Source organism: Ammospiza caudacuta, chromosome 2 (assembly GCF_027887145.1).
Source record: "Ammospiza caudacuta isolate bAmmCau1 chromosome 2, bAmmCau1.pri, whole genome shotgun sequence".
NCBI lineage: Eukaryota > Metazoa > Chordata > Aves > Passeriformes > Passerellidae > Ammospiza > Ammospiza caudacuta.
The window spans coordinates 86,268,561-86,294,789 of record NC_080594.1 but is presented as its reverse complement, the minus strand read 5'-3'; the positions used below and the strand labels follow the sequence as shown (position 1 = coordinate 86,294,789).

General features: G+C 41.3%; 1 protein-coding gene across 1 annotated transcript in view; it reads right to left on the bottom strand.

Moving 5' to 3' along the window:
* The window catches only part of DHRSX (dehydrogenase/reductase X-linked), a 161,522-nt gene that overhangs the window by 40,694 nt on the left and 94,599 nt on the right, over positions 1–26,229 (bottom strand). The window contains exons 4-5 of the mRNA XM_058799907.1: positions 18,873–18,974; positions 4,709–4,916 (exon numbers count right to left, since the gene is read on the bottom strand). Of these exons, the coding sequence (XP_058655890.1) occupies positions 4,709–4,916; positions 18,873–18,974 (310 nt within the window). The remainder of the gene's footprint in view (positions 1–4,708; positions 4,917–18,872; positions 18,975–26,229) is intronic.

Genomic DNA, 26,229 nt, shown 5'->3' with positions numbered 1-26,229 from the left:
TTTGGTTTCAAAAATGGATCAATATTTTCCAAAAGTAATTCAATATCTTAACTTTTAGTTGCTGTTCATGGAAAATATTTTCAAAAAATTCAGTAATGCTGATGGGAAAAAATCCTCAACTTTCTGCCCAAACTTAATAGGAAATTTTTAACCAACAAACATCACATACATGGAAGAAGATAAGGAAGAAGGACACCCCTCATCCAAGAACAGGAGATCTCCAGACAGTTTGCTAGGAAGATTTTTCCATCAGTACCTAACCCTTCTTGTTAGAGTTCTTTGTTCTCTGCCTAACAGAGGAGATGAACTGGAGCTGCCTGGTCTCTCCACAATCTTCCTAGGTCTAGGCAGAGCTGTTTATCCTATTTTACACCAGCTAGGACACACATGTGGCAGCTGGGAATTCTGCAATTCTTTTCATTTAACTTCTATTGTCTCTGACATGATTCATGCACTAGGGCTACAGGGGAAAATACAGAAATTATATCTAATATATTATATTCAGCTTGGAGAGTTTCAAAAAAAATCAGCTCCTTCTGCAGTTGGAGAGCAGAGGAAAGGGAGCAGGAAAGTGTGACTAACTGTTCTTGAATATACAAGAGATGTGAACCAGAAAAGGAGCTGTGTTGCTGTGGCTGGGGAGTTCATAGATCTGTGATTCACAGCATTACAGGGCCCATTTGGTGTGCAAAAAGAGAGGATGATGAAAGGAATAGTTAGTCATGGAGAAAAAGCTAGACAGAACACACAGGGATGCTAACCCCTGGGAAAGGAGCATATTCAAGTGTGATCCACAGCCTGAGAAAGAGAATGGTCTTTTTTTCTTTATTTTCCCCAAAATACCTTCTTGTTTTGGTAGGTAGAGCACTCAAAGGAATGTCCTACATCTCAGCCTTGAAAGGACACCATGAACTCAAGCCTACCTCTATCCAAGTGGATGGTAAACTATTCTTCAAGCTTTTGCTAAAACCAGACAGCCGTATTCTCTCACGACCATGCTTCTTTTCTCCTCTCAATTTACAAAGTATTATTACAGGCAGGCAAAAGAGGAAAGAAGGCCATGCTGGCCGTGCTGCTGGAGCACACAGTGTACAATTCCTCTGCATGGAATTGCTGAAATCACCCCTGTGGAAATGCTTGCAGATAGGTTGTGTTTCTCTTAAACTTTCACCTCCCTGAAAACAGTCGTGTTCAAAGTAGGGATGAAGGGGAATGATTTGCCTCAGGGATCCCCTTGTCGACTCTTGTGATTGCTGCTGAAAATGGTCTGGATCTAAAAGACCACAAAGGTGTTTGATGTTCCTCATATATATCCTTCAGCAAAAGAGCTGGGGGAACAGTCAGTGCTCTTGTGCGTGTGCGTTTGCATTTCCAATAACACACATGAAACAAGCTGTGCCCTGCCTGCTTGGAACAAGCTCTATCCTGCCTTGATATGCCCGTGCCACATCTCCTCCACTGCTCCGTGTGTGTGTGTGAAGAGGAAGGGCAGGAAGGGGGAGAAATGGCATTCATAGGGAAGAGATAGGAGAGGGGTAGGGGAAAAGATGCGAGGAAGATAAATGGAGAGGAGGAGATAAATTGGTGGGTAGAAATAAAACAGCCTCAAAGAAAAAAAGAAAGACATAGGGAGGGAAAAGGCAATTTAATAAAAAAATGCTCAAAAGACACAGATGAAGAAGCAGGCAAGCATGAAGAAAGAGACCACGAAGGAGGGAAAATAATGCAAAATGCAAAAAGACAAAATTAAATTATCCATCCTACTGAAAAGAGCTAACCGGGGCAACATGGGATAAATCAGGTTGGAAAAACAGCAGGAAACAAACTAAATAGGAAGCATGGGGGACAGTAACACCAGCTTCATTTGACACTGTTCATGGGACACGCCTTCCAACAATTATTTGTTCTGCAGTCGCCCTGTGGTCTCTGATATGGATGATGGCTGGTTTCAGAGCAGGTCTCTCAGCAGCAAGTACAAGCAGTGAGGAGAAATGGGTGGGAGAATGATTCCACAGAAAAGTCTGTGGTAAAGCAGAGAACTGACCCTCAGTTTAGTATCTCCTTTAAGGCAAGACAATTCTTTTGCTCTTCCTTCTCTGCCATGCTTGATGGATGAATCCCTGCTCCAGTACTGTCACTCATCCCTAGTCAGGACACTAGCCCTACTAGCATCTAGGATAATGGGACAAGAGGGTGGTAAACAATTCAGCCTGCTGCCAGCAGTCATTTCCCCAGCACAGAGTACATCCCCTTTTCACCAATAATGACTCAGATGATTTTTGCTGCTTTCCTGCTAGGTTAGGACTACCAGCCAACCTGGGAACAATACACCCAAGTTGTAAAATGAATTATGGCCAACTGGCACAACTCAAAATAAAGAAGGAAAAAAAATAAGAGTAGAGAAATTTTAGAATGATTTCCCATTCACATAAGCAGCAAAAATGAGATATGGCATCACCAGGAAACTGTTCACCATGGGTGTCTTTACCACATGCATTAAATCTGATGAATGTTGCTCTGCATCACCAGGCATCTCCAGGGCCCCATGGAGTAGGCAATGCCTGGCTCTGATACCCCCCAGCAGTGCTCCTGCTAAACCCCCTAAGCTCATGCTGCAGGGACACACTCAAACACACAAGTGATCTCACTGGTTTTTGCAGCACTGATTATGATGATGTCAAACTATTTGCCTATGTGGGGGCTTATTGGCAATTAGGCTAAAAAAAAACCCAACCCAGGAGCATCTTTTTACACCTGAACCAAGGAAAGGTTTGGACTGAATTTACAGCCCACTCTGGGTTTCACCAGAGTGCATATGTGGAGGCACCACTGCTACCTCTGAATGATTCAGAGCATCTGTGTGGGAACGAGCAGGCAAAACCAGTCAATAGTCTGTCATCTTTTATGGCCCTCCTTACATCAATAATGTTGAAAGGTAAAGGATACAAAAGCTGCAGGTAAATCTCACTGGTATATTATTATTCTTTATGTCAGACTGGTCATGATCTTGCTCAATCATAACTTTCCAAACCGAAACATTTCTGGTTCCTTTAAAATATGAGTTAATAATGACAAGTTAAAGATAGGGATGATCCTAAATTAAAGAGGCACAGTACAAGGCCTTGCTATAATCAAGGAAACTACTGTTATCTAGAGACATAGAACAGTCATATTTAATTCTGCATTCCACACTTTAGCCCAAAGAAATACTAATCCCCTTAGCCCCCTTGCATGGTGCCATCCAGCACACGGCCATCAGAAACAATGACTACACACATCAAGTGAAGAGTAAGGGTAATTTCCTGTGGTTGTTTTACAAGCAAGAGATTAAATTGTGACTACCCTGCAGAGGTTTAAACAATGGCTTATAATAAAACTGATGCCATAATATGTAAGGAGAAGTTTGACGTGCCTAATGCAACATTCATATGTAAAAGGTCTGCAGAGGAAACAGCCCAGCCCTGTAATTTCAGTCTTTGTTCAGAAATGAAACCTTGGGCCAGGTACCTCTGATCACCTGCTGAAGTCCCTGTCAAAGGACGGGGACAGATTGCCATGGAAATGACACAGACTGGCTCCATGCAGGCAGGCAGAAGCTCTCTAGAGCCCAGGAGAAGGCAGGCTCTGCTTGAGCCTGTTAGTAAGCACGTCATTGCCACGCATGACTGCATGGGGACATTTTCAAATTTATCTCAGTTATCTGCCTGTTTCTCTGCTTACTAAACCACCCCATGTCGTTCCGGTATGACACCAGAGGCATTTATCACACCATTTGATGTCTTCCTAGAGCTAGAAATACCCCACAGACATTCATCCAGAGTTTTCCTAAATGAAAGCAGGAGGTCAGAAGTTATGCATGCATTTAAGCCCGTTTTACTGTATTAAAAACCCAGGGTGGGTTTGGGTTAGGGTTTGGGTCTCCATGAGCTCTTGGGGAAGCACACCGTCACGAGCCAGGGTGCAGCAGTGGATGGCCAGGCTGATGTGTGGCAGGGCAGGGACCGCAGGGCTGGGACAGGACAGGCAGTGTGACACAGCCTGGGGCCGGGGATGGCTGAGGGATGATGGAGAAGGGCTGTGATGGGGCAGGACTGGGATGTCAGAGCGGAGCAGGAGAAGGAGAGGGCCGGAGGCAGAGGGAGCTGCGGGCAGGGCAGGAGCAGCAGAGGGCCGGCACTGCAGCTGTGCGAGGCAGCTGGGCAGCAAGGGCGAGCTGCCCCCTGAGCCCCGGCAGCATCCCTGCTCGATGCAGCCACAGGCGGCTGTCTGAGCTCATCTGAGGGCTGCGTGCAGGCATCCTCTCGGGGATAAGCTCTATTAGCATCCCTCCAAGCCATTTCAAAACATCCCGGCTATGGAGCATCCCTCCCTGGTTAGGTAGCGGCGAGTCCAGGCGCCGCATGCACCACGAGCATCACCGCAGAATAAGCATCAGAAAGCAAAGTGAGGTTTGCCAAGTCCAGAATAAAAGACACCATTCAGAATTTATAAATTGTTGGTACCTTTGGCTCAAGGCTGCAACTTTGATCAAATGTTAAATATATTAAGCAAGTGCTTGAGAAGCACCATAAATTTTGTTTAAAAAAAAAAGGCAACAAAACCCCATCTCATAGTCAGTAACAGATCTTCATAGTCAGTAACAATTCTCTTGTATTTTAATCTGCACAGGATTACTACAGATCAGTGAATACCAAAAAGGGATAGGTACCTGCTTTGTAAGTCGTTTAGGTGCAATTTGCCTACATAATGGGTGGCTGATGAGACAGTGATGATCCTAGCGCTGTGACTGTGCGTTCCTGATTGCTTCAGCGTATCCAAGAGGAGGTTAGTCAACAGGAAGTGTCCCAAGTAGTTCAAGCCGAAGTGCTCCTCAAACCCATCCTCCGTCTTCCTTTCAGGGACCAGCATCACCCCAGCTGGAGGAAAAAGTAGAGGTAATACCTGTTGATTTATTTCAGAGGAGCAGCAATCTAAAAGGAGCACGGGTCTCCTGCTGCAGAGGGCAAACACAGCATTCTGAGCAGTGAGTGACTGGTGATGGCATGTAAAGTCGACACTGACTGATTCCTGACAAGAAAAATGTCTGAACCCTCACTTTGGTTTCTTTATCCAGAAAATGTGCTGATCGACTCTCTCTCTCCCTCCCTGCAGGACTGTGAGTCCATTTGTGAAAAGTGTTTTCAAGAGGTGGAAGCTGGGCAATCCCAACAACATTCCCCCCATCAAAGCTCTGAGCAGTAGAGACAAGACCAGGCTAAGCAGCAGACCTGCTCTCCCAGACAGCTTTCTCCTGGTCCTGGCTGGAGTTGAAAGCTCTGGTGAGTCTACATCTGAAATCTGCAACTTCTCTCTCACTGGTGTGGCAGAGAACAGATGTAGTAAATTTACCCAATATATCTTAATTACCATGCTTACAAACAGCTGCATATTGAAATTAGGTTTTCAATGCTTATTTTGGCAATATTTTTGCATAAATTTCCGCAAACCACAATTTTCAAACTCAGCGTCTAAAATAAGTATCCACATCCCCATCATGCGATGTTGATTTCAGCATCTTGCAGAGAATTCTGAGCTCATGCATAAATTATATCCCGTGTGAGGGATAGTTACCCTGCTCAGTTATAACATTAACTGGAATGCTATAAATTTTTCTTATTTTGTTAAAATGAAATTACTGTACAAGTGGACATGGCCTTTGTCATTTAAATGTAGATGGACACAACTCATGGAGAATCCTGTTATAGGAAGCTTCTGTCTAACACCCATAAATATGATACAGCAGAAAGGCCACTCCTGCACACAACATATGACAGAGCATCAGCTTAATCCTCATGCTACTTCATGTGCCCACTAAAAAGACTTTAACATCCCATTTCCTGATGTTAGCCTGAACTGATGATTGCACACTAAATGACCATCATGCTGTGCATCTACATCACTTGTTTTGGGGGTTCCTGCCACTTGACATTCCTGCTTTGTTGCTGTCTCTAAGGCTGAAAGAGAAATATTTTTGGAATCTTTTTTAGTATGGCAAACAGCCATAGGGATTCACCTGTGGCTTCCTGCCATTTAATATAACAACTGGAGAAGCAGCGGGAGGGGAAGAAACTCAAGAAGGCCACAGAGAAAACAAAATGTTTGGTTGGAACACAGCATACTTGCAAATGGAGAACTTAAGACTGGACATGAGCGATGCTGACCAGTGGCACAGGGAAAGAAACACAACACAAATTATATTATGAGGCTCCACAAAAGCTTTGATTAGCATCTCCCTATGTGATTTACTGCTGTAAACTGTGTATAATCACATCTGTAAGTGGCTGGGACTGAGAACTGCCATGAAGGTTATGGACAGATGCAAATGAGAGACAAGCCCAGCTGTGACTTTTTCTTGTTTTCTGGGAAGAAGGAAAGGATGGGAACGGCTTGAGGATGAAACAAACCCCAGGCTCCCAGACTAAGTCACAGCCTGCTACAGTGCAAGTTTCAGCACAGACAGAGATCAGCATGAGCTGTAGGAGGGCACATGGAAACATTGCTGCATCTCTGACACCAGGCCTAGTACAAGGAAATTGATTGCATATCTCTGAGGCCATCCTGCCCTCCAAAGCTCTGACACTTGGAAAAGGTGAAAGGCAGCAATTTGCCAGAGTTCTGTTGGCAGCAACACTGATAAAATACAAGCCCGAGAAAGGCAGCCAATGTAAAAGAGCCCCAGCAAGCAAGGCTGATCTGCATGGCAAATGCTGCTTCTGCATCTGCTGGGATTGCTGCAGGGCTCGGTACAGGACCCCTCCATGCACAGACACACTTCTGTTGGTTGGGTCAGATGGAGGGATGGAGAAATTTGTCCTGTGTGTTAGGCAGAAGTGTGTTGGACAGCTGCTGCACCGTGAGCAGCAGGCAGGCCCAGGGAGCTGCCGTCACTCACATTAGCCCCGAGGATGCCTGTGCCTCTGCAACCTCACCCCCGACCTCCAGAGGGGCACAGGATTTCAACAACATGGAGAGGCTTTGCCCTCCACCCCAATTAGTCTCCACCATCTGTGCTGTGCATCCTAGAAGCAAAAAAAAAATAGATCTGAGCTCAGGTCGGGAGACAGAAAAAATTTTCATTTACGCAATGCACAACCATAAAGATACACGCTCCCCAATATTCTTTTGCTCATTCTTCAAGAGCATCCCCTGAGAAGAAATTCTGGTCAAGACCTTGAGCAGGCACAATCACCCCTGCCTCAATCTGATTCTATTACAATTCCCTTTCTGTCTTCAACAGCTGCTCAAATAATGTTAAGCCAAAACACCTTTGAAAGACTTGTTCTGTTTTTTAAAGGCTCCCATCTTTCAGGTAGTTCATATCAAGGCTGTCAAAAAATCTTGCCCTGTAGTCTGAGGGCAGTTTCTCTTATTTGAGGAAAAGACATTTTTAATTTACTAAAAGTGAGCATACAAAGGAATACCCAACAGGCAACTGAACCTGTCTCCTTCCTTAACAAAAGGGAAAACCTTGTAAGTGTAGCAGCAAGCTCTCTTTCTTAAATTATTAACTACCTAACATTCAGTAGATACTAAAAGTGGCACGCTATTGATTTTCTCTTATCCAGAAACATCTTCAGCTTTACTTAAGGGTCCCAAATGCTAACTCAAAAATGAAAGCTGGTTCTACTTTTAATTCTTTAGATTAATCCAATACTACTTGAAACATTAACAAATGCCTTGTCTTTTCATTGTAAACTAATAATGACTGTACTTTTTCTTCCAATATGGAATCCACACAACTCAGTATCTTTCTGATTTTAATTATCAACAGTCAGCCTTATAATTTTTTTCAGAGTGTATGTGAAATTTGAAGAGGCAGCACACAAACCATTAATGCCAAACACCTCAGATCTGATATAACCTTCTTATATGTTTTTCCCCTTGATCTAGCTGCATTGTCTCCAGAAGATTCAGTTTTAAAATATCACTGATAACATCATGGCATAGGAAAATGAATTAATAAGTAAACTGAACATAAGCTTCTACTTTGTAATTGATTAGCTGTTGCTGAAATATTCCAGCAAAAAGACTGATAGTATGGGAATAAAAAACTGACTAAACAAAACATGGATGTGTGATTTTGCAGAGGTAGTAATAAATTAGAATAAGGAAAATACTTTTCTGCAAAACGATGCTGAACAACTGCTCTTACAGAAATGGCAACACATTCCAGTGTGCTGCAGTTCTGCATTTATTGTCATATTCAATTCAATGTTCAAATTATACACATTTTTAATTCACTTTAATGCATAACAAAAAATATATTCTTTTTTAGTTCTATGACTAGGCAATCAATAAACATATTTCTCACTCAATGAATAAATACACTTCAAGACAGCTGTCTTTGTAAGGAATTTATGATGAATTTCTATAAAAGTTTGTAATGAAACTCTTGGTTTCTGATCCATCTTATGTAATTTAAAGAACAAAATGGATCTGACACTCCATGCAGCATAACAAAAAATTTTATGATAGTTATAAATATTGTAGGCCAGACATACCCCATTTTTATTGAATTATACAGGAGAATTTGCACTATGCCTGCTTGTACTGCAGATGATGACAAATATTGCTCTAACTCCCATACCTCCCACTGCAAAGTCGTCCTCCATCTCCATTATAAAATGTGTTTTAAGAGCTGTAAAATTACGAGTATTTCACTCATGTGGATTTATTTACAGTGAGATGCTTGGAGGTTTTTAAAGTCAGTTCTCTCAAACTCACTACAAAAGAAAAATTTAAAATCTCTTTTTCACATACAGAACAAAATGTCTGCTTTCCCAGGCAGGTCCACAGAAGAGGGTTTGGAGGCAGATCGCCCTCACACAAGTTCTTTTATCTCCAGACAACCAAAGGCTGGGCAGATAAAGCAATAGGTCAGCCACAAACACACATAACACCACAGCAGGAGGGGAACCTTTATAATCACATTCACCCAATTCTTGCTATTTGCAAGGAAGAGATACATACTGTACCAAACATGTTCCCAAGGGGAAAAATGAGGAGACAGTTACTTCCAGTAAAAGCACAAAGCCCTTCCTCCATAGCTGATGCCTTCAGCAGCATTTCCAACCCCACGAGTGCAGCCACACAGGGAAACCCACCCCCACTTCACAGAATGTCAAAACTGCTCTGTTCTGCACACCCATGCAACAAAACACCTCTGGGTGTACCTACATGTAAAATGCATGGCCCACCTCTCACGTGACAGGAGAACCATACAGCAGCATGCCCTGGCTAGGCTGTCTGTATCAGATTGCTTGCTCCACCTTGTTCCATTGAACTGTGCAATCCCAGAGTATGCCTGCCCTGTGGGTCTCTCCTGGCTAGTGTGTCGCCCTGGCTTTTTAAGTTTTTCTAAGCCTTCTGATGTTTACATTCTTGTAACAAACTTTCTCACTCACTTTATGTAAATAACTTATTGTTTTGCATTCTTTTATGGAGGAGGAGAAATTTGATGGAGTGTTGGTTTGTCCAGTGTCATTGGAGAGGTGGCACTGTCAGCCTCCAAACCACTGTCACTTTTGGAAATCTATAAATGTTGGAGTCAGAAATTAAAAGCCCTCTTTTTTACCTTGGGAGAGCTGTGTGTCCACATTGTGTTATTTCGTGTCCTATAGTGACAAGTGAGCAACAAGAACATGCAATGCCTTTAGTGTAAGAATTGCCCCAGAAGTGCTTACTGGAGGCACAGCTGGGCCCGCATGACTGCTTCTTACAGATGCTGCTTCTTCCTGCCTTGTCTGGGCTGAAGAGCAGTGAATCTACAGCACTGCTCTAAAAGCTGTGACATGGCTGCTCACTAAGCCACATCCCTAACCCAGAGTCCAGTGCTACAGGTAGGCCACGTGCCTCTTGGTATCCCAGGAATGTTCTGAGTCTCAACAGGACCATGCACAGAAGCCAGATTAACAGTGCATGAGAACTGAAAAGATAAAAATCCCAACAGTTTGGGAGAAAACCACAAAAACACAGACAAAATGGTGCAGCTTCCCAATGTTATTTTCTGTTACTCCCTGTCTCCCCAGGGGGAGCTTAGACTCTTGCATTTCCTAATGTCTTTTGGAGTTTTATATTTGTGTATGCAATTTTCCAAAGCCAAATGGGAGGTAAATGAAACAAAGCAAGAACTTTTACCCCATGGCACAACAAAGACACCTGGATGACACATAGATACCACACCAATGCATTTGACCACTGGGGAGATGCAAAGACACCTGGTAGTCTGTTTGGCATCAGTGCTGGAACAGTGTCCTGTGCATGGATCTTTCCTGGAAGTTACAGGCCACTTTGAAAATAGGTTTGATAAAGGAAAGGGACCGAGCCTGGGGTTGTGGAGAAGAACCATCTCCAGAGGATTAGGTCTCTCCTGCCTCATCCCAGGACCACTCCTCCACAGGAGTTTGCCTGAGCCTCTGCTCCAGCACTGAACAAGTTCCCATGAGCTCTCACCTCCTGCTTCCTACTCCCAAGATGCTCTGCATCATCCATTGCCTTTTCTGATTACCTTTCCTGACAGCTTCCCCAGTTCCCTGTGCTGGGCAAAATGCATGGCCATGATGAACCAAGGACAATGTTCTGCTTCCCAGCCTCCTCCCTTACTACCACAATCCAATGATCCCATGCTGATATTATCAAGGAACTGCATGTGCTCAGGAAGGAGGGGAGAGGCTCAGCTCCAGACATGTAGATTGGCTCCATCTTCCTCTCTGCTTCCCTGCAAACAGTAGGTTCCTTCTCCCTATTCTCTTACCCAGCCACTGTAACTCATTTGTGTCTCAATCAGACGTCACTCTGCACCCTGCAAGCATCTGCCTGTCACACACCTGGCTCACCCTACCCTCACTTCTGAGGCTTGTTTCCTGCTGGAGCCATGATCTCTGGCTCTGAGGCTCCTCCCAGCTTCTCCATCCCTGCCTCAGTATCAGCCAGATGTGACTAAGTCACAAGTATCCACCCTATTGAATTGGATGATCAAGCAGGAGAGGTTCCAATTCCTTCTCCACCAGGAGCAATAATTCTCATCCCTGTTAAACATCAGTAAACTTGCAAGTAAGAGACCAGTCAAGAATGCCTCCATAGAGAAAAGATTCAATCATTTAGTACCCAATACAGACTCCAGTCCTCAAGGTTAAGAACTTGATCCTTGTGAATTATATGGTGTCTAAGCATTTCCAACCTCGGACTGAGACATCTCCTACAGTTCAGAAATGCCTAATGCCTCTCTTCATCCTCACCACCCACCCCAGCTCTACCTCAGTACTTGCTCTCTTATTGATTTTCTGATATTTAACAAGAGTATATGCTATATTGTTAGCTTAATTCTCTATAGAAATCTGTAGGGGGATAGAACATAAGTAAATAAAAGTAGTATAGAAAGTAATTTTACCCCCTAAAGAGTTGCAGCTGAGCCAATTATTAAGGATTAGGAGCAGGCCTGACTTTAACAGGCCACACCTGTAGCCAATCAGAAGAGTGTTATAAAAGAGTGGGTGGGTTGGTTGAGGGGATTTGGAGTCAGTTGGCTGCTGCCAGGACAAGTAAGAGTCAGTGCCTAGAGGAGCTGCCTATACAAAACATCAAGGAGGTAGGAAACTCTAGCAGTATAGAACCTTTGCAGTGTATCGATAATAGAACTTCTGTAATTTAATGAAAACAGAAATCTTTCAATCAGAAAATTCAAATGTTTTGCAATCAAGGTTTCTGTCCATCCTGATGCTTCCCAGCCAACTGTCCTGTTCCTCCCACCCATGAACTTTTCACAGTCTATTTTTCATGGGACAGAAACTTCTCTCAGAGCCCATGGAAGACTGAGGCCACCAGTCTCGATAGTGAGAGACTGGAGGGGCCTGAAATGTGACCCAGTGCCCATCTCCACCAAGCTCAGAGGCAGGCAGGAGGAGCAGATGGGATGCTGGTGCCCAGTCTCAGTGCTGGTGCATTTGCCTGCACACAGCATCTCCCACCACAGCTCAGGGCTGATTTGGGCAGAAAGACCTGCTCAGGATTGACTTGGGGCATGCTTGGAATAGGCAAAATATTCTGAGAGGAACTTATAAAAGGTGGCTCACAAATTGCAGTGCTTAGCAGGCTTCTGCCTTGATCCATCAGGGGAATATTCCATATGTAACAAAAGATGCAGCCAGCATTGACACAAAGGCAAGATCTTGTCTGCATTCAATTCCACGCTGTGTGATAACACCACAGCCTTTATGAAAAGATTTGCCATCATTTCTGACATTAAAAAAAAGCTCCTAAGATGTTTGTCTTATCATTCTTGGAAACAGATAAACTGCTTTATCTGGTATTACAAAATAAAATAAAAAAAAAACAAAGCCAGCCTAAGGCAAATAATTGGCATGGAAACTCTTAGCCCAAACACTAAAAGTTTGGCAAAGTAGTGAGGAATTGAAAACTGAGTAATGTCTGCTGCTGGTGCTCCCAGACCCACCTAATGTTCGCAAGGGAGACGTGCACTGTATTGGCTGTGCCAAAGACAAAGCAATGTGTCTTTCCAGAAAAAATAAATTCTTAGTTTCCCACTAGGTTAAAGAAAATAAAAAACTGCAGACAATACACATTCAGGGACTGTGAGAACAACAACAAAATCTTGGTAGATTCAGAACATGACCAAACCAGCTGTAATACCTCCATAAGAACAGATTCACATTCTGAATCAAGGTCACACTGCAACACATGAACACAGCACAAGCCAGTTCCTTGGGAAATGTGTCAGTTAAAAAAAGTAAATACATTCCATAACCAAGATTTTTATTTTGGACTGAAATAAATCAGAGCATTCCTAATTAGGTCTGGTTCAAATAACCCTGTGTTTCCTAAAAACATGCTCAGTAACTGCTTGGTTATTTGAGCTGGCACAATGGTGAGTTAGCCCACTCACAATCAGAAAATAGGGAAGTGAGTCACAGCTTTCTAATTCAATAGGATATTCTCTCACAAGTAAAGTATTTCAGTTTGCATTTTGGATAAAAAATATTTCTACCTAAAATCTATGAAAGGATTAAGTAAAAATAAAACATGGCTCACTCCTGCCTTTCAGAAAAGCCAGTGGCAAATGTTCCACACACTTAAGTAGAACTGGTTGGGTTTCCTAATCCATCAATAGCTGAATTTTATGTCTGTCTTCCACTGATAAAATGTTCACACTGAAGACATAAAAGCAAATGGGTCAAAAACCTGCAGCATGTGGAGCCTCAGATATTTTCCCCCTTCAAAAAGTGTTTGATATCACAGACAGAAAAAAAAAAGCTTTGGAAATTATCAGAAAGAGAAAGATAATATCAAACAAAAGTCAGGATTTTCATGAATGAAATCCTTACTCTTTGAAAGCCAGAAGAGTCTAAGGTTACCCCTCTAACTTATTAGTTCTTCCAATAAATAATAAACCTTTTATATTAAATTTGACATCTTCTTATAAGGTACATATAATTCTGGCAGACAGAAGTGCTATCCAAGTATAATAAAATCTCCAGCTGATGACTGCTGCTAAAAGTCCATATGGCAGATAAACGTGGGCATTGCACAAGCCTCACTTGCTGTGGATGAGCCAGGCTGGATACTGCCAGAGGTGTCATGGTGCTCTGACACACGTGCCCAGACAAGTTACTCACAATACCCCAGGCATCTAATACCTGGGAAGAGCAGTGTGTGAGCAGCCAGCCAGCCTCCCCACAGCCAAAAAATCTGAGGAGATGGCATCTGTCATGCACTGAACTTCATAAAAAATATGGCTCTGGGAGTTTCTTCTCATTTTAGAATGTGTTAATACTGTATGCTAAGGTCCTTATGAATCTTCCCAGTTTTTCTCACCATACATGGAAGATCCATTGTAGGTCAATCTCTCCACCACCTCAAATTAGATTTTTCCAGGTAAAACCATTCCCAAAGACCCAGCTCTCCCATGATGTCTAGTACTTATCATCCATTACATACAGGTAAAGGCTATTTACTCTTCTGTTCATCCCCTTCTGTCTTTGCCCCTATCCCTCTGAACCTTTTCCATCACAGCTTTGCTTGGGTATTGCTCTAATTTGTCTTTGAGGAAGGATAAAGATGAAACATGATGTTGTAAGTAAGACACTGGAAGAACTTTATTGAGATATCATATCCTGAGTTCACCATAGCTCTCCTGTGTGGCTGCAAGAGAAGCCTTAATTTCAATGAAATCCAAGTTTCACTGGAGTAACAGCAACCCTCCTCACTAACTTTCCCTCAAGGCCTTCTCCAGTGAATTTCCACATCTCTGAGGTTTCTTTCCTTTTCATCAGAACAGCCAGTGTAGCCTGCAGCTGCTACAGGCAAGGGAGCTGGCTCTTACCTAATCCAGTGGGACAGGATCTTTTCATAGATCTCACTGTGATAATTTCAAACAATTTAACAATTTAACATCTTATAAATATGACCTGTGAGTAGGTAAGTATGTATAAAATTGTTTGCATTTGATACATGTCCTTGTTCCCAGCCATTGAATTTCACTTTTCTTCTGAAGATCTGATCCTGCAAATACTCAAATGCAAGAATAATTTAATATGTGATCAACCATGACAGCATCTATGGGACTATTCAAAGGACTCCATGGCTGGATTGTGTGTATGTAACACAAGGAAATATATATATTTCACATACTCAGCTACTGATACAGCTTTAATGTGCTCTAGGAACTGAAGAGGTAAGCTTATACAGACTTATTCGTTCTATCAAGATACTGATAATTTCTCAGATGATCCACAAAATACCAAATATGATCATCTGAATTAGCTACCAGTTCAGGAATATTGATTTTAAATTGGCCTAGATAGGCTTCAACCTGAAATACATTAACTGTAATCTGCCTGCAATAGGCCACTAATAAATAGCCTGAAATCTCTAAGTTGGCATTTCATTGTTAATGAGTTAGACAGTGCATGTTTGGCATGCAGAAGTATCCTGGTGTCCCTAAATATCTTGTGATTTTTGTGTTGGCTCTGTTGGTTTTAAGATCATTAAGTACTGTAAACAACATACAAGCAAACACATTAACTACAATGTGCTAAGAAACAGTTCTAGCACACAGAGAAAATTACTTCCTTCAAGGCTAGGGAAAAACATCTCTGGCATGAAACAGTGACTGCTGGTCATGGAATTTTACAAAGTGTTTTAGTATCTGTCCCTTTTTCAACCACAAGAAGACAGCAGACTTTCTAATGCATTTTAACAGCAATGCCATTTTTAGGAATATATTAAATAATTAACACTAGTGTACATGCTGTAATTTGCTAAATGCTTTTCAGCTGTACAGAGACAGAGTTCTTTCAAAAACAAAACTAAAAATTAGCACCCAAATGCTAATTAGCAGAGTAGAAGACACATTCTTCTGACCTTCTGTCAGATAAAGCTTTCTTCACTCCTTGCGCTGCATCCCTCTTTCTGTGGCTTACAGTTCAGCCATTTAGCTTACTTCTTGTTTTCTACAGAAAATGAATTTTTTTCTGTGTCATAGCATTTTTCTCTTTCTAGCACAAGCACATTGTATTTAAAAAAAGTTTATATAATACTCTATTTTCATTTTTAATATGTTTTGTTTATTTTAAAAACCAAGAGCTGATTCTGCACATTACTGATGCAGAAAGCATAGTAATGGAAAAACAAGCCCTTATTTGTCAGCTGAAATAATGCGTGCATTCAACCAAATTTTTCCTTTTAAATTAGAAATTAGAAAGTTAAATGTACATGCTAAAATAAGCTACAACAAAAAGAGGAGGTGACTAGTGCACTAATCTCCATTTAGTTGGATACCTAAACTTCACATGATTATTGTGGGATCTGGATGCTAAGGTCTAGGAGAATACTTTGAAACTCAGGATTTTAGTATTAATTTAATTTCCAGCTGAATCCTCGAGTTAGGTAAGGGATAGAGAGCAAGTGGTGAAGAGATATTTTTTAAAAAAAAATCACCAATGACCTTACAAACTGCTGAATTTCATAACAGTCTCAGGTCAGACATGTAGTCTTGATTATTTATTTAGTAATTCACATGTAAATGTGTAATTTACACATGAAATTCACATGAATTCACAGTAATTCACATGAAATCCCTTATCTTCAGTAATGTTTTAATGTTAATTTAATAGCTTGCATTCTTGTAAAATGTTGGAACTTTTATCAAGTCATCTTCAAATGTTTGGCCTTTTGACAGGTTTGCACAAATCCTCAGTGAATATCATACACCTTCACATAGATACAGGATACATATCCATGGAGATAATAGATGGAAAGTTCACTAACATATGCACATGATTATATCAATCAATTTAAAAGATTTTGACTTAAGCAATTAAACAATACTAGTATATAATGCAACAATCTCAGTGTAACAGTTCTTGCATTTTTACACTAAATGTAACAGAAGACTGCAGGCCTGATAATAAAATGCTTGGTCCTATGAAGACAGAAATAAAAAATTTTACTAGCTTGCTGATGGTTTGATTCAGAAGTCATGGGATGCATACAAAATCTGATTTTCAAAACCTATGGGAAAGGCAGTGGAACAGGCAACTGAGATGAGGCTTCTGAGAGAGTAGTGCTTCCAGCTCTGCAGCCCACGGTGGACTGAATCATCCTCCTTAGTGCATTGAAACAAAAAAAAGTAAAAAGATAAAAAAGGGGGAAAGAGTAAGGGAAAGGGAAAGAGAAAAGCCAACCAGATAGCCCCAAGGTCAGCACCTGTCTTGACTGTGCTCAGTGCTGGTGGTTTTTGCATCAGGCCACTTCTCCTCTATTGGGTTTGTCCATTTTCCTCTTAGGTAGCAAGGAAACATTTGGGCTTTCACTATGAAACAAAAGTTACTGGTGAAACTGTACTTTCACTAGTAACAAAACTAAATGCTACAGATTATTTACAAAAGCAAATAAAAAGGACCTTAAAAAAAAAGAAAGAAAAAATATGTGGAAAGAGCATTCAGAAGTGGAGTCATTGCCAGGCAATGGCCAGAGACTAACCTAATTCTCTGGAATACTTTACCTGTGCTTTGGATGTGATTCTGTTAAGGCAAAAAAAATTACTTGAACCATTCATTTCATTGTAGATTCTAAAAGGATTTTATCAAACAACAGATTTCTCCTGCCAACTGTATTTGGCAAAAAGGCATAGTGAAATCAAATGGCTTTATTGCAAATTACAAATACATAGACTGAAGCAGAATAAATTTTAGTTTCAAACTCCTTTCTTAAAAGAAATTTTGGGCTTACACTCTTTGGTCTTGTAACATATTAAGAACAATAAGAGATTAATTTTAATACAACTTTGTTTCTTGGATAAGAAGACACATTTAATTTTCATCCAACCCAATTCAGCAGCAGCTAGGGCAGAAAAAAATCCTGTATTCCAGAGGACTGCTCAGTTGCTTCACCCTCATAATTTCTCCCCCAACTGGCCTCCAAGCCCCAGCTAACAATGCTGGCTTTGCTCATGGTGCAAACCAGTGCAGGATAGGAGATGCCTGATGGGTATATAGAATTAAAAAACCCTTTTCCCATAAAATGCTGTTTTTTCAAATAGTGTTGTTCCCATCTGTGTAACAGTTTTTATTCTGCATGTTTAAAAGTAAATCTGGAAAGACTTTGTAACTAGGTTTAAATACTCACTAATTAACTACAACTAGGCTTATATATCCACCTCTAATTATTGCATGATTAAAATAATAATGGTAGGCTTTTTGGACTAATCAAAGAGAAATGAATGTTTAACTGAACATTTCACAAATGTTTTATATCAATCAGCAAATAAAAAACACTTGAATTTTTATTACAGTATTTACTTGTGTTACTGAGAGCTCTTTAAGGCACCAATGAATATAACAAACACATTTATTTACAGCACATTTGCTCTCACTAGGATAGAAGTGTGCACAGGGAAACAGAAAGTGTTCTCTGGGATGTCTTAATAAAAAAATATGTAAATAGTTGGGAAAACAAGAACAGCAGCATATCACAGCAGCAAACTTCTAAAAGAAACCTAAATTGTTGCTAGTGGGTTTTTCCCCTATTTAAATAGACAGGTGAAAATTCCCCTTTAGGACAGTGCATGCAGAGCATCCATGGTTTCTGGAAGAAAATTGCTGTTTCTGGAAGAAAACAGGCTGGCTTCCAAAAATACTGTGGCTATAATACAAAATGAGATAGCAAGTATGTGAATAACAAAACTGAAATCCCTAAAAATAATTAGATTCATTTGATAATTGCATGAATGCAAGATAAATATTGTCCTTTTAATTTGTGCTCTGACCACTGAGGATGCAGTTTTATGAACAGATTTCCAGTAGCATCTGGATCTATGCAGTGACTTCTCTGAATTTGCTGGATAATTTGTCAGATTACATTTCAGGTGGATTAAACCCCCAGCCCAGATCACCAGTCACCCACAGTAAACATGTGTTTATACAGGGAAAAAACCTAAGGGGAGAGAAAGTAAATAAAGGTGAAAAGACAGATTTTCTACTGGCGTAAAGTACAGCATCACTTTCCTTTCTTATTTTTCTTAGAGATGCTCAAATTCCTGTATAATTGCATTCTTTTTAGTGCTGGAGAGCTAAAAAATCACAGCAAAGGAACCAGACTTTCAATAACAACATGAGCAGGTGTGGCTCAGTGTTCAGACTCCTCAGCTAATCTCTCCAAAAATGCAATTTAACTCTAGAAAGACATACCAGTTAATGCAGTCTTATGGTAACCTGCTGCATGATTCAGATAATCTATTTGAAATCTGAAGTGATAGATAAGACCTCAGTTTGTCACATCTTCCCCTACAGGTGTGTGAAGAAAAAACTAGAACTCACCATTATTCACCAGGACATGGAGTGGACAATTCTTTGCTCTAAACTGCTGCACAAATCGCCGTATAGACTTCATGGAAGCCAAATCACAGTGTAAAAACTCCACTGGGAGAGAAGAGGAGATAAAAACAGAGTTAAGTCACTTACAATGATATAAAAACACATAGACATCAACAAGGACTCCTGTGATGATGTCACTAGTAGAGTAAAAGTTTTAAAAAGGAAACACACTTTCAAAATCCTGGGTGAAGCTGGTCTCAGGTTCTTTCTTTCTCCTTCTTCCCTACATTTCTATTTTTAAACTACTGATTCTTCACAGAGCAACTATGGGAAAAGTGGCTGTCAGGAGGTGAAGGAGGGCATCAAAGAAGTAAATATGCACCAGTCCTACCATTCTTACTACTGCTACCATTTAAGAAGAGGAGCTACAGCGCTGCAGCACTGGGGTGATCAGGATATGCCAGCTGGAAATCAAATGGGGAGAGGAGAAGGCACATCAGACACTGCAAAGTTTCCCTGTGCTTCTGATGCAAATATGTTGTCCTTTGTTTTTTCCCCAAGATTATCTGGTAAGTACCTGTGGTTGGAATAGTTTATAAATGCTTTATTGCCAGTAGGAGAGATGAGCAGCAGCACACCCTGAACACAGCAACTCCACTGATCACTACAAGCAAACAGAGAATCATAAATAATGCTCTGGCTCCTGTAGGCATCCAGGGACATTTGGTATCCTGGGAACAACAACCAGCCATGAAAATACCTTGTAAATGTGGGTAAGAGTTGTGCTGCCCCTTGGCTTTGGCAATGGCAGTGTGATTTGAGAGGAACAGAGCTCACATGAATATTGTGGGGGGCATCGTGCCTGTGCTGCTGCTGATGTCAGTTCGAGGGCAGGGTGGCAGGGGGCTGGAAATCCAACAAACAACAAGATTGCTCAAGGGGCAGGGTGTCAGTCTCAAAATATATTTGATACCAGTATGTGTCTATTGCTAAAAGAACATGCATCAAACAGGTGTCTGCCCTTTTGTCCAAAGCATTGACCTGCACTAAAATGCTAGAAAATTTATTAGTCCAAAAAAAAAAAAAATTACTAAAATGCCTCAGCAGCTTTAAACCCATCAGGTCTTAAAATTCTCCTACTGCAGTTGTTCAGCTTTCAAACCCAGGCTCTCACAGCACTGCCTCATTGATTGCCTTGCCTTGCATGAAGCCATGGCCAGAGTTATGAAGTGAAAAGAAGCACTGCCCCCTGCCAACAGCAGTAGCTGTCCCCACACAAACAATCCAAATTCTTTAGAAGCTCTGCAAAAGGAAAAAGAAAATTATGACCTTTTCTGGCTGTTTTAGCCTTTAAAAAAAAAGTATGTTTTGCATGCCAGACTTTTGGCTTGTTTCAGCATTAGCTATGCTTTAAGGAAGAGAATATGATTCTCTGCCACAGATATTGGTCTCTCTTCTGGTTTCCTACTTGTCACTGTGGGAGCCCAAGTCAGCCAACTGTTGTCAACTCCACCCTGCCAAGACACTGGGGCTCTGAGGTGGATTTGCTTGAACCTCCTCCATAAAGTGACTTTTCCAAGTAAGACCAAAATGTGTTTCAAATTGAGAAAAATCAAACAATACCGAGCAATCTTCCATGGCTAGGTCCATCAGAGAGAAAAGCAAAGGCAGTACAAACCATCTCCCCTAGTTCACTGTGTCCTTGCAGGGTGAGCCCTTACTGTCCTGTTTCATTTCAGAGAGCTCCCAGATTTCCCAAGCTGTGGCAACCTCTGCACAGATGCTGTCTCCAGGATGGTTTTGGCCACCCCATCAGAGGACTGGGGTTTCAGAGGCTCACCATGTTTTCCCCCTCCCTGCTGCCCTTCCTCCTCCTGGCCCCAGGGCTGCTGCCCTGTGCTCCACAGGAAGGAGCAGCCACCCCTTCCTTGTACATGGGTTCCCCCACCTCCTCTTATGAAAGAATCAGCCTTTGAAAGAAGGGGAAATGAAAGAGATACGGTTCTTCAAAAATGCCTTTCTGATAGGAGGATTAAACTATTGGATAAATAGGCTCCAGTGCAGACTGTAATACAAGACCTTTCTTCTTACTCTCTTCCCTGGTCCATCAGGGATGTTCATCCTCTCCCTACCAAGGCTCTGAGCTATAATGCCTCTTTACAGCATGTCACTACAGTAAGAGATTAGGAAAGCCTGCAGGCACAACAATGAGATAAATAAAAAAAGATATTCACAACTGTTATTTAATTTCTTTGCAGGAGAACAGTTTCTTTAGTTCCCTTAATACGAAGCTCCAATAATCCTTATCTATTTGGAACCTAGACAGTCCTCTGAAATTGTTGTAGTTATGTGTATAAATTATTCAGTGGCCATTTTCTAAACAAAAAAACAAGCAAGAATTCTTAGATTCCACTTATAAGATAGTGGAAATACATTTTTTTTTCAAAGTGGCTCTAAATTAATACCATTTCAACAATACCGTCCCATGAATAGAAGTGGACAATTTCTTGATCTCTCTGTAGACCTTTAGGTGCTCAGCAATTTTCTTTAATTTCACTGAAGCCTTGCACCTGGAGATGGTAAGGAAATGTAGAAGTTTTAACTTCTGTCAGTGTTGCTCAGGCCACTCCACCTGTGGCCTAGCTGCTGTATAAAACCACATGAATGGCACTGTAATTGCTCAGATATCCAAAACCTGGTCATAATAAATTATTAATAATTAGTGCAACAATGAGTGGAATGAAGACCTAGATGAAGATTTATGCTGACTCTGTTGTTGTTCTACTTCATTATGCAGCTCATCAAGGAAAGAGATTAGGAAAAGCATGACCTTCTTCTTGGGAAGCAGTCACACTGCCAAAGGAGGAGTCCCTTTCAATACTAAGATATTTATCCTGATAAAGGAGGCATTAGGTCTTCTTCAGCCATGGTATTTTGTGGCACAGTGCAGGCTCCAACCACTTCTCCATCACCAGTGTGGACTCTGACAACATTATTGACTCTATTGCCACTACATATGCAAGAAAAACAGACCTCTGAGGACATCCACTGAGCTAAATTTTAATCTCTTTCCTTATCTGGCCTTGCATTGCCAACAAGAATGGTGGTTAGACAATGTGTGCCAAGAGAGTGCTTTTTAGCCTGACCAATGCAGTCTGATCCTTCCTGATAATTAACTTTTTGCTGCAGCTGTCTCATCTCCCCTCCCTTAATTTTCCAGTTCTGCACAACAAATGCTGTCCTTCATTATGACTGTACAGTGCTCAGACTAATGGCACACTAGGCCAAGGCTATCATTACTAAATTTATTTACTTGCTTCCTTGGGAAGCATGTCACCATATTCGGCATTTGTAAAGCACGTGCCATCAAAAGATCAGAACATGCTTTGGAAAGGAAACAAACAAACAAACAAACAAACCAGCCCCAAACTTTTCTCTCTGCTCACAGAGCCAGGGTCCTTGCTGGTGCTGATTCTTTGCCAGGGAGGCGGATCCGCTGGCGCGGCACCGCGCAGACCGAGGCGCTGTTCCCCTCGAGAAACTGTGCCAAAATGTGCTCCCAGCCGCGTGCTGACTCACAGGCAGGGCTTTGAGCAGAAATTCAAGTTTCTTCTCCATCCCATAGTGATTTTTTTTTCTATCAGTGTATTGGAGAATTACAAATTGAGAAGCTAAGAAAAACGGTAAGTTTTTAGACTATTTTGAAGCTTGCGCAAATATACTAAGCACAACAATTTTTTCGATGCCTTAGTTAATAAAGACCAGGGTTTTAATAATGTGAGCAAATGACCAAACTGGATTGTGAACTAGGAAGTTAACTAGAATTACTTCAGGGAAGCAAGAATACCAATATTTATCCATATAGGATAGGTATGAGCAAAAAGATGTGCATTAACATCAAGAAAACTGAAACATGCCAAAATTTTACCACAACAGTGGCCTTTCTGCTTTAGAATTTAATAATCTAATAAGTTTTCAAAATGACCTAGTTATTTTCATTTTCTATATGCTATTAAATACAAAAATAGAGAGTAGAAGATACAAACATAATAAGCTACATACAGAATATCTGCAGCTAATGCTACTGAAATACTCAGATTTCTAACTCTACCGCATTTTATCTCTCCTTTTCCTGAATTACTTGCTTTCAGGTACTTCTGTAGTGACAGACATGCCCGTATTTCTTTCTTCACACATGCTGGATGTGTCCCATGTTCTTATCTAAATAATTTTTCCAATGAAAGCAACTACATCCATAATTGTCAGACAATGGCTAAAATTTTCACTCTTAAAAACATTTTTCTATTCTTTTATTGTAATTTGATGACTCAGTTGTCAGAGAGTTATTAGCAAATGAAATACAGAAGGAACAAAATTTCCCAAAAGACAGACAGAATTACTTATGCTATTAACCACATATGAATAGATATATATATGATGGTGCTACAATTGCTGCTTTCCTTAATTGCCTTCTTTCAAATGTATCTGCCTGGTGCAGCAACTTTTCAGCCACAGGGAATCAGCACAATGTTTTCTGGCTGCACCTCTTGAGGCACATAGAGACCCCACAAAGCCAAGCTGGCTGCCACGTGTGACACTGCAAAGCACATGTGCAATGCTTGCTCCTGCATTTTACTCCTCTTGCTTGCTTGGTCATGGTCACTAAAAGGAGAGAGCCTGAATGAGTGGCATCTCCTGGAGAGCTTTTGACACCCTGAGCTCCATGAAATCCAGGAGGATACCCAGCATTAGGAAAGCCTGACACACCCCCTGAGTGCTCACACTCCCTGGAGCTTCCCCTTCAGGGCCAACTTCCCCATTTCTGTCCTTCTGCTTCTTCACACTATTACCACACCTTTCTTCACATCCAGAGTTCCCTCCTTTGCTTTCCACACCAGCACAGTTGACTGTGACTGCACATTTCCTCTGTGTCTGTACCACAGGGCATAAAAAGCATGAAATGGGAATTTCAGTCTGGTATGGAAGGAAAATTCAGAAATAAAAAAGAATGGACAGATATTTCAGTGAATGACTGTAACTTCTGAGATGTTTACTGATCAGCTGAATGGAGGAAAATGCAATGTTATGGTTCCCTCAACGACTATACCACTTAGGCATGGTTTAGATCAGATTAAGATGAGATCAGGCCACCTACTAACTACCATTTTTTATGTATTCAGCTCTAACTCACCATGTTGAAATTTTTATGGACAGCTACAGCTCTGCTTCAGCAGAAATAATAAGTCAAAGTCTACTTGGTTTTAGTACTTATGCCTCAGCAGTTTTCTATCATGCATTCAATGTCTTTGTGTTAAAAAAACATGCAGGGGATACATTCTAAGGAAAGTTGCAAGTCTGCCCAGAACTGCAGGGAGCTGAGTCCTTTGAAAGATTTGCTTTGCCTGCTACTTGCCACCCATCTATCCAGTGTCTGAAGATAGCAGAAGGAAGAGTTACTTCTTCAGCAAGGAACAAGGAATGCTTCCTAGACAAGATAATAAAAAAATGGTGTTCAGTAGTTAGGTATTCATCTTCACAAAAAGCATCTCACAGATATACCACACCCTGGTTTCTGTTTCTTCACCGAGGAATTATACTTTGGCATCTGCACAGCAGCAAAACGAAATGCTGTCCTGCTCATAAACAACTGAGAAGCTGAAACAACAACTGAAACAACATGATTCTGAGAGTCTGGACAGTGCCATGGGGATGTTTATCAGAAAGGACCCTTGATGAGTCAAAAACCTTCCATCTGCTACCTGCTGCACTGCAGAGCTAGGGTAGCTCTGTCAGCAAGGTGGCAGGTGAAAATGAAGAGGAGAAAAACTCAGGAAAGAAAGAGCATGAGCTGTGAGGAGAAGAAGACATAAAGCAGTACTGATTGGAGTCTACTTGCCTTTTGTCATCACTCTGTCTTTACTGCGAGTGGAAAGTGCAAAAGTGGTTCTACACTGCTGACACAAACTTGTGGTTTATCATTCTGCCAGCTGGGCATGTGCAGCAGCACACACAGTCCCCTTCTACAAAACATAACTCCCATTAACAGAACTTTCCTACCTTGTCTGGGACTCACACAAGGGCTGTGATGCAAGTTCTGCCCAGACATGCATGATGACAGAGCACTGCATGCTATTCAGGACCATAAAATGCTTACTGTAAAAGGACTTCTCAGTAAACAAAACCAAACAAAATCCTTCAGGCAAGCAAGGCATGTACCAACCAACTGCATATTGAGCACAACGAGAGGCAGCCAACGTAAATGCAGCAAGCACAGTGTCTCCTGATTATGCCATGCTCCTCCCTTCATGCACTTGATGACCTCCATGGCCTCTACACCACAAGCTCTATATAATCTCCTTCATTCTGTGTTAGCAGCCAAGATTCACAAGGGTGAAACATTAAATTGATTAGCACACAGAAAATCCTAGTATGTGCAATCCTACCCATGACATTGGTCGATGCTTAATTCCAGTTGTGGTTATGGTGACAATTTGCAGAATTTTGGCTCCTAGTCCTTCAAATTACTATAAACATGTGACCTTGGACCAAGGCCTGCTGGGCATTTTATAAGTTCTCCCCAGTATTATTCTCTGTATTTTATTAGCCTGAATAATTTTTTGGCCCTTCATCAGACCACTGATCTTTCATAGACTATTAACAGAAATAATAAAGCATGGGTAACTCTAGAGCAGCTTTATTGCTTAAGCTACACTTGTGATATACCACTGAAGAAGAAGACAAATGGAAGATATCCATCTGTCAAAGTGTGTGAGTGCAGTGGCACAGATCAAAATAGTGAGCATATTTAAAGATATACCATTTGGGTACTTTTTATATTAGAAGATACACTCCCAATTTAAGGCAGCCTAGTTTGCCTACAGCCTTTCAGCAGGCAAGCAAGAGCACCCAAATTCAGCTGCTTCTTCTCTGAGTCATCCCTTCTAGCACTTCTAACTTTAAAGGCAGTATAGAGAGATGAACTTCCTGTGCCTAATGTCAGCCTTTGTAAACAGCCTCCCTGTGTCATCCTCCAGCCACTTCAGGGAAACAAGAGCTCTGTATCAGTCTTACAGCATAAAGAGAAATAACAGGCAAAAATTAGAAATTATTTCCTTTTCTTCTTCATGAAAGTTTGAACTTTTTCTGCTCTAAGAGCTATTATAAAATAAAGGCACTTTGTGTTGCCATTTCTTAACCACAGAGCTTTGCCCCATTCTACTGAGATAAATGGGAGAAAACATCTTCATCTGGGAGCTGTTTCTTTCTCAGAGGTGGAAGAGTAAAATAAAGAAAGGGATTTGCTTTCAGAAACTGAACAGTCAGCCTTAGCTACTTCCAGCTTCCACAAGAGAGTGTGTGG